Raw genomic sequence first — 9,832 nt, forward strand, 5'->3', positions numbered from 1 at the left:
TCCCACCTCCGCAATGCCAGGCCCTCTCTCTTCTACAGGGCATCTCGATGGTTTACTTAGATACTGCCATTCATATTTGAATATCCCTCTATGTGGCACAGACTCTTTGGCCTGTCCTGATCGGGCGACATATTGTACCAGAACACCGCTCCCGGCGGCGAGACATGTCACCTCTCCGCCATGGCCTTGATCGTTCGATGATGTCTCTCCACGATCCCATTTCCACTCGGCCTGTATGCCGCTCTGTCAAGCACCTCCTCCAGCGCCTCCGAACGAAATGCTGTGTTATTGTCCACCTCGTTTAGAATACGTGCCTTCTCGTCCAGAGTGCCTGTCCTCAATTCCTTCCAAATGGCCATCCTGCCCGGCCCACAATCGACCATTGAGAGATACGTCCCCTGCCGGTAGTGTGTTACATCCACTGCTAATCGTCCCCAGTTGTGCTCTACCGAAACGTTTCCCTGCTCATGCACACCCGAGCAGGATCATTGTATTGACACCTATCGCAGTACCCGACCACCTCCTGGATGTTCCGTCTGGTAACATCGGCGTCAATCCTCCTGGCGAGATACAGGGTCCTATCCACGCCCAGATGATGCATGGCATGCAGTCTCCTTAGCTCGGAGTCATTTAACTGACACACCGCACCGTGGCTACCCCTTGCTTCGATTCTTCCAGCTCCCCTAACCAGGTCTTTTTTACCCTGGTTAGAACGTCTGCCTTGTTTCTCTCTGAAGGCACAAAGACCACATTCAGCTTCAGGCTGAACTCGCCAATCAGCTCCCCTAGAATCCCTAGGCGGCGTTTCACTAGCATTTCTGCAGCCCCTTTGGTTCGCACCCTCTTTCTTTTTTCTTTCCTCCCCTATTCCTTTTGACTAATAACATTCTCCTCCTAACGTACATATCTATTCTCTTCTCTCTATCTACTTACTCCTACCAGTACATTCTCAAATTTTCATTCATACCACAAGATCCCTTTGAATGAACAGCACATGGAATTTATGCCTCCACACTATCCACTTGTAATAACAAAATATGAACTGCTACCGGAATCTACATACCATAGACAAGAAGCATTTCTACCCATTCGACACAGCAATTGATAACTGTGGTGAAATAGTTAGATTCTTCTACACACACACACACACACATATATATATATATATATATATATATATATTATATATATATATATGTATATGTATATGTATATGTATATATATATATAAAGGATTACTAAAAATTAGTCCCATTTTTTTGTATCCATTTTTATATACATATGGTGGCGTACATACACTTTGGTGTTACTCTCTCTCTCTCTCTTCTCTCTCTCTCTCTCTCTATATATATATATATATATATATATATATAATATATATATATATATATATACATGTGTGTGTGTGTGTGTGTGTGTGTGTGTATCAGATTGTGACCGGAATAAATAAACGAGTGATCTAAATTCGACAATAAAACTTTGAGAAAAATCAAGTAATAGACCGCAGTGTAAACGGGGTTTATTAAGCAAAAATTATTTTTGAGAGATCTTTTCGGCTGCTGTCAGAGAGTTCGTATTTTTATCAATTTCAAATATGGTTAGCTTTGTATGCTAATCATGAAAATGAAATTCATTTTTGCCATAAATTAATAAATTATAAGTTATTAGCTTTTGTGTAAATTTAGCCAATCGAAAGCTACCATTATACACATGACCGTAAATTTCACATTTGTGTCTATTTCCATATTAACAAGCAAAGCTGTAGTCTTCCCTGCTTTCATTATAACAAGGACGCTGTACTTGCACGTACTTTGACACTTTCACCACCGCAACTCCACTACAAGTTTTGACGAAAATCATTTCGTAGCAGACAGCCATCACGCAAAAAATGCCGACTTCCGATCGCTGTTTTCTGATTGGCTAAAACTGATCAAACCTTAAACCTCTGTAAGAGTTTTCTAAATTTTTTCTGGAATAAATAAATCTCAAATTCGGATTAGCTTGAAAATTTATGCCAATATACCAAAGTTTAAAATATTTGTTACTTAAAATTTCCAAATCTGTGGCAGCAACTGAAAGGATTCCTTTTGAAAAATGCTAATAATATATGTTTTACTTTCTACATGTTTCCCATTTTTTGCAGGTTATCTACTTTACTGCTACATTTCCATATGTTGTTCTGATAATATTTTTTTTCCGCGGAGTTACGCTGTCAAACTTTTATGTCGGCCTTAAACACCTGTTTATACCAAAAGTATGCTTATCTTTTCTATCTAAATTTTGTTCGTGATTTTCATAATTGTTGATAAGGACAAGAAATATTCACAATACCGTAGATCACATTCAGTTAAGATATGCTCTTCAAAGTTTGGACAGTCAACTCAGATGGGAAAACATAAGTTTACGTTTTCCTGACTGAAAGAAATGAATGTTCTTAAAGGGTATGAATGATACATAAATTAATCTCTCTGTGCAATTTTGTGTATGCTATTAGCTGTAATATATAATTACGGTTACATATATAAGTGCCTCTATGTATACATACATAAGTTGTCGACTTATATGTACGCCGAAAATTGCAAATGTGCAACTTACATACACATATATATATATAGTAGTGTGAAGGCGCATGGGTCAGTGGTTAGAGCGTCAAGCTTACGATCGTGAGGTTGTGAGCTCGAATCCCGGACTGGGCTGCGTGTTGTGTTCTTGAGCAAGACACTTTATTTCACGTTGCTCCAGATCACTCAGCTGTAAAAAGGAGTTGTGACGTCACAGGTGCCAAGCTGTATCGGCCTTTGCCTTCCCCTTGGATAACACTGGTGGTGTGGAGAGGGAAGGCCGGTATGCATGGGCGACTGCTGGTCTTCCATAAACAACCTTTCCCGGACTTGTGCCTGGGAGGGTAACTTTCTAGGTGCAATCCAATGGTCTGTATCGTGACCGAAGGGGGTCTCAGATATATAGTAGAATTGAAATTGCAACGATTACTAATCGGTGCAATTGAAACATGTGTTGGTCTTAAAAGGCAATATATAATTATAGATTTCAAGGTAATGCTATAGCTACTTCGGAATAATCCTTGTTTTCAATATTGTATGTGTGTATGTATGTGTGTGTGCATGTATGTATGTGTATATAGTGCATACACACACATACATACCTATATATATACATACATATATATATATGTGTGTGTGTGTGTGGAGGCGCAATGGCCCAGTGGTTAGGGCAGCGGACTCGCGGTCGGAGGATCGCGGTTTCGATTCCCAGACCGGGCGTTGTGCGTGTTTATTGCGCGAAAACACCAAAAAGCTCCACTAGGCTCCGGCAGGGGGTGGTGATCCCTGCTGTACTCTTTCACCACTCTTTCTCCCACTGTTTCTTCTGTTGGCCTGCTCGCTTAGCCAGCGGGGTGGCGTCGTTCGAAGGCTAAAACAATGCAAACGCATTGTGACCAGCGATGTGTAGCAACATCTGATGGTCTGGTCGGTCACGTGGTCACGTGATATATATATATATATATATATTCACTCATGAACCTAGATAGTATAATTTTATTACATCTCAGAGAGATATTTAATCTCTGAGAGTACAAGACACGTAGTCGATGCTATAACTTTATTTCCATGTACATTAACCAAGCGAGATGTATCTAAAATATACCACATACAGAAAATATGGAATATCAGCCATTAGCTACCTTGTAGGATTATTGACTTCGTCAGCTGGTGTTGCCCTAAATACATCCACTCACTTTGCTACTTGGAAGTGAAAAAAAACATTAAAGATACTTGGTTGAGATAAAATTATCATATGTAGGGTACAAATGTAAAAATGATATGATTATATGAAAACACAATTGGTACATTAACGTTGATTTTTCTGTCCAGTGTTAGATTAATTAAAAACCAATACAAGTCACTTAAAACCTCTCTGAAATGTACAGGCGACATGTAGCTTGCAAAGGTTTTAGAAATTGAAGAATTAACTATTTCACAACTCAAATATTCTCGATTCGCAAAGATAATTACAAATATAGTTTTAATAATATTGAACGAAATCTTTAGAATTTACTAATCAGTAAATTCAATTAACGACCTTATTAATAAATATTTTCTTTGCTTTGCAGTTTGAAAAGTTAGCAAATCCACAAGTATGGCTTGAAGCGGCAACACAGATTTTCTATTCATTAAGTCTTGGTTTTGGTGGTTTGATGGCCATGTCATCATATAATCCTCTCAGAAACAACTGCTATAAAGACACATTCATTGTTGTTTTCGTTAACTGTGGAACATCAGTATTTGCCGGCATTGTCATTTTCTCTATATTAGGTAAGGTACACATATATACATACATACAACTCTTTCTCTATTGGCAAGAAATCTTGAAATAAAAAACTAAATAATGACATACATATACACATTTGTACGCACGTATGTACGTACGTATATATATACATGCATGCATGCATATACGTGTGGTGCATTCGTGCGTGTGTGTGTGTGTGTGTGTGTGTGTGCACTTGGTTTAAGATTTTAAGAAATAAGAATCATCTTGAACAACATAGATACCAGTTTCAAGGTTAACACTTATATTTAAGGTTAAATGTTCAATGAAAATATTCTTACACTGTTTACAGATCCTAGTTTTGCTATTTTTTCTGTCTTGTTTATGCCTGTTTTAATAACAATTGAAGGCACGTAGCTTAGTGATTAGGATATTCGACTCACGATCGTAAAGTTGTTTTCGATTCCCGGTGGTGCGCTGTCAGCAATAAGACACTTTATTTCATGTGGCTCCAGTCAACTGAGGTGGAGAAAACGATTTGTACCTGTAATTCGAAGTGTTAGCCATATCGCATTCTGTGTCATGTTGAATCTCCCCGAGAACTACCTCATGGTAAGCGTGTCTGTGGAGCGCTCAGTCACTTGCACGTTAATTTTACGAGCAGGTTGTTCCGTTGTATCGGAACAACTGGAACCCTCGTCATCAATTTTCTTGCAGAGATCGTTATACCGATCACATGAAATCACAGACGCCATCTTTAACAGTCATGTTTCTAGTTCAACAGCTAGTTAGCGTAATTCCTTACCTTTCACACTCTTCCGCATATCAGAATTAGAATCATTTGGTATTTTAGCAGTACAAAACTAATACCTGGCTTCAAATAATTACAAAACTAAATTAAAAAGTAAAATAAAAGGAATTGCTATTATCGTATGCCTCTTGTGAAACCACTACGATAAGACGATTGACTACATCGTTTCTGGTTAACATTTTCTTACCAACTCTGAGTATATTTATAAAGTCGAAAGAGCCAGCAGCTATGTTTATTGAGCAATATACCGACACTTCGATGTGAAAGTGAATAAGGAGAAGTATAAACATGTAGCAAATACGATACATGATTTGGCCAAAAGCATCCGGAACACTCTCCATGACGTAGACCATAACCATCGTCTGTACTGAAACACATAATACCAAGCACAAAACAGGTACTATACACAAACATCATCCAACACCTGATGAAACACTAAACAATGTCAGGAACAATAAACAATGACAGGAACCCCACTACTGGTTCACAGACACAATCTACATTCCTAAAAGAATAATACATATAATTCTAGACTGCTGACGTGCACCTGAAAGTGCAGTTGAAACCTATATGTGCCTGAGAGTTTTGGTATGGTTAATGTTTACATGTATTTTTATCATTCATATTGTTTCTTTTTCAGGCCCCATATTTAAGTTATCTTCCAATCTATGATTTTGGATAATCTACTTCTAGATCTTTATATTTGGATAATTTCTCCATTTCGTTTGGAGATACATTATCATCTGTTGGGATTGAGAAGCATTTCTTTTCTTAATGATCCTTGATAGCAATATCTAGTCGAATAACCTCGATCGTGTGTGTGTGTGTGTGCTGACATATTCCAGAGTATAGTTACTCGGAGATTTATACAATCTTTTTTTTTTTCGTTTTCACAGAGCTGGTGTAATTTCTAGAATGTACCTCTTAAACTTGTCACGTCTGTGGCTGTTCTCTTTCTCAGTAAAACTGGGCACCTAGAAACCATGTGGTTGTTTCTTCCCTGCTTCCACATATTCTCCAATTACTTATTGTACTTTATTACATTATCTGGGGTTTTTTCTGGTGAGGTTTTGCTCTTTTACCGCAATAACAAATCCTTCGATCTCAACTCCGCCTCTCAATCTTCCAGTTTTGATAAAATAAAGTACCAGTCAAGTATTGGATCGATGGAGTCGAATACATCCATCTCCTGAAAATTGTTGGTTTTTATGCCTACATCATAAAATTTATTATAGGCACTTAATAGGATGCTATATACCGAAATTTATTTATGTAAGATTTTCTATGCTATTCCTCGATTCGTAACTCCTAGTTCTCCCATGACTGGGACTGTTCTTGTATTAAACATTCTCGATATTTCAATATCAAGGTCTTTATACTTGAAGAGCTTTTCTATCTCCTTTGTTGTTATTCTGGCAAGTCACATCAGTACAATACTTGAGTCATTTTATTATGGAATGACATCCGGCCAGCTATGTTTTATTCCTTTGTATGTACTGCATATCCTTGAGAATTTTCTTTCATTTTCTATCAGTCTCTGGTATATGCATGTACATTTTTCTACAACTTGAGACATTTATTCCCTTACATATCTTCCAACGAAAGTGTATAGCAAACTTATCGTGTTCTCTTATATACTGTGAACAGTCAATGTGAGTGTGCAGCCTATAAATCGGTTTCATACTCTGCTTCAGAATATACCTTTTATAATGTCTCTTTGGGAGTCACTTACTCTTGAGCTGTAATTATAAAGCCTCCCGTCTTCTCTTTTCACTGCGATCTTAGAATTGGATTTTCGTCGTTAGTCGTTTTTGGAACTGTCCACGAAGAGATTTCAATTTGCAGCTATGATCATCATCCCAATTGCACTTCATAATAATTCCTTCTTTAATTCCTTAACTTCTTATTTTCTATTCTTTCTTTAGTACTCAATCTCTGGTTTTGACGAATCTATAAACAGTTCCCATTTTACTAAATATGTTTGCGTTTCTTTGTATACAGAGTGTAACTTCTTGTACTTGAGTGTCTTTCTTTTATGGGGTCGGTGTTACGTCCTATTGTACCGGTTTTGTAGACCATATTAACTTATATTTAACCTTTTCTTCTATTCTGAAAATACAAGCGATGTTTGTTGGTCTAAATTTTAGCAATCATTTTCTTGTTTCCGCGTCTAGTTTTTCATTACTTGCTTATTTCAGTTTAATGTAGTAAACCTACTGCAGTTCTCATCTGCTCCGAATATTCTTAACAAGAAGTTAATTTGCTAGTCAGTGTTTACTGACTTCGTAAATCTGCATCTTTTGGAAGTGGCCGCTGCGCAATTGTCAAACTGATGTCAGTTATCTCTATATATATAAAACTGAGAATGTGTCTGTCTGTCTGTGTGTTTCCCTAAAACTTGAGAACTACACAACCAATTCCATTCAAATTTTACACATGCCTTACTTAGGGTCCATGTAGTTTCATGGTAAAAAAAATGTTCAACTTCTTGCCTAGGGCGAGCCCATAGCAATATCATATCTTCTCCACTATTTCAGTATTACGTGTTAAAAGTGAAACAAAATCATTTCTCTATTTTATGTCTGATACTTTCACTTTAAGAGTAAAAATTAGAGATAATAATAACAATTGAATTATATGTAGTAAGTAATAATTAAAATCAAACTAAAGTATAATATAATCGTAACATAACAAAAGTAAAAATAGCAATTGGTATAAAATTGCATCAATGACTTGAACTTGAATAAGTGGTTTCACATGAATGGGAATAAATTAAAAATAAAAATAGTGTGCAGAAATGGAATAGTTCAGATGGTGCTGTGCACAAACCCTTTACTACGGCTTTTACATTAGATTATCTGCTAATTAGCTAGCATTAAGTACCTATTTGAAGTTTGGCTGTATGTAATGTCTGTTTTCTCGAACAGCCGCTCCTACTGAGTATTGCTGTTGGTTTATTTCTTATACATAAAGGACTATAGCTTCAACTGTGTACTGCTTTTTGATTCACCGTAAGGTTTGTTGTTATTATTATTACTGTTTAACTATTGTTATCACATTTGTTGATTCCTCATAAGGGAAACGTTGTTGTGTTGCATTTGTTAAATAATTGTAAACCGTAACCCTCCCCCTATGGGAGAAGGAGCTTTGGTTATTGTTTAAAAATTGAATTGTGTCCTTGTTTGGGGAAATTGACAATATTTTCACCGTTTATACGGAAGCATTTTTGTTAGAATGCCTTCGATAGAAGAAAGTCCAAAAATGAATTTCGCTGCAGCCGTCGGCGGGCGCGAACTCATTAAAATTAAAATGGAAGAAATACAAAAATATTTCGGATTGATCACCGACAAAGACGGTGAATCTAGGATAACACCACCAAACGAAATAAAAAATTAAATTAAAGAAAAAAATATTGTCTATAAAGTATACAATGTAGAGAAAAAAAGGATTTGAACACCTGGAGGAAAGCACCATCGAAAAGTGTCTTGGTGCGACTATGAAAGATATCTAACCAGAGGCGATAAATTCGCCACAATAGAAGCAAGGTTCGAGTCAACGGAGCGTGCAAGGGAGTACTCGACTCGAACCTTGCAAAGTGGAAATATTTTATTTTTACCTTTATATCTGGGACGTAGGACGTCCCGGATAAAAATTTAAAATGTCCCCCCCAGAGGTAGAGGTAGGCTGGGTTGTAGCCACACTTCTATACAAGAGGGAGGACAAGATACAATTGATCGAAATTGCAAGAGACGGGCCTACAATTCCAGTCTGTTATATATTTTGAATATTGTTATCACTAGCGATATCAAGATATAACTTTATATTTTGTATTTTATGCGTAGATGTATACATATATAGATGTACATGTAATATGTACACATATATATACACATATATATACACATATATGCATGCACTAACACTATGACCCGGCGTTGCCGGGCCATAATGCTAGTAGTTTAATAATTTGTAAAAGATTTTCCCGTTGTATCTCGGATTTGGTACATAACTTGATATTATCCATATTGAACAAATAACAAGTCTTAATCACCCCTCAATCTTTACCTCTATCCCTGTACAGTTTAGGGCTGCTCTTAATGGGGCTAACGTTACACAGAACAAAAACGGCGAAAGCGCTGCTACTGCAGTTGTTGTTGTTGTTGTTGTTTTTGCTTGTTTTATTTATTTGCTTTTTTGAATTGAGGTCACAAGCGGTGTTTATGAAACTAAACTTTCTTATTGGCATAGAATTTTTCATGTAAATTATTTCCGTTTCAATCACTACGACACACAAATTTCCTCTTCTTCTCAGATCATGTTTTACAGCCACATACTCTGTTTTTGTTGTTGTTGCTGCTGTTTTTGCCTGTTTCATTTATTTGTTTAATTGCTTTTACTGGAGCATTGAAAACTGCCTGTTTACCTTCAGTTCTCAAACATCAATTATCTCTCGGAACATCAATTACTATTATTATTGAAACCGTTCTGCACGCACTCGTTCAATGTCCGGTTATTACTAACTCGTGGAGTTGCGTCAAAGGGAAGTTGTGAATATAGGAATGATCCAGCTATCGGCCGAATCCATCATAAGAATCGTCTTACTCCCTTTCTTTGGCCGAGAAGGGCAGGTAGTTTTCTTGTTTGGTAGACAAGTTTGAAAGAACTGACAGACGAGTTCCTCTTCAGCCTAACCCTCAACTTCAAGTTACACTGAAGTGCAAGATGAGAAGA

General features: G+C 37.0%; 1 protein-coding gene across 4 annotated transcripts in view; it reads left to right on the forward strand.

The window, feature by feature from the left end:
* LOC115216222 (sodium-dependent neutral amino acid transporter B(0)AT3-like) overlaps positions 1 to 9,832 on the forward strand; it is a 94,718-nt gene that overhangs the window by 69,672 nt on the left and 15,214 nt on the right. For 3 of the 4 annotated variants that reach the window (XM_036502122.1, XM_029785423.2, XM_036502131.1), the window contains 2 exons: positions 2,144 to 2,254; positions 4,133 to 4,334. In XM_036502122.1, the coding sequence (XP_036358015.1) occupies positions 2,144 to 2,254; positions 4,133 to 4,334 (313 nt within the window). The remainder of the gene's footprint in view (positions 1 to 2,143; positions 2,255 to 4,132; positions 4,335 to 9,832) is intronic. The other variant, XM_036502127.1, reaches the window with a different exon arrangement.

This window comes from Octopus sinensis, linkage group LG1 (assembly GCF_006345805.1).
Source record: "Octopus sinensis linkage group LG1, ASM634580v1, whole genome shotgun sequence".
Lineage (NCBI taxonomy): Eukaryota > Metazoa > Mollusca > Cephalopoda > Octopoda > Octopodidae > Octopus > Octopus sinensis.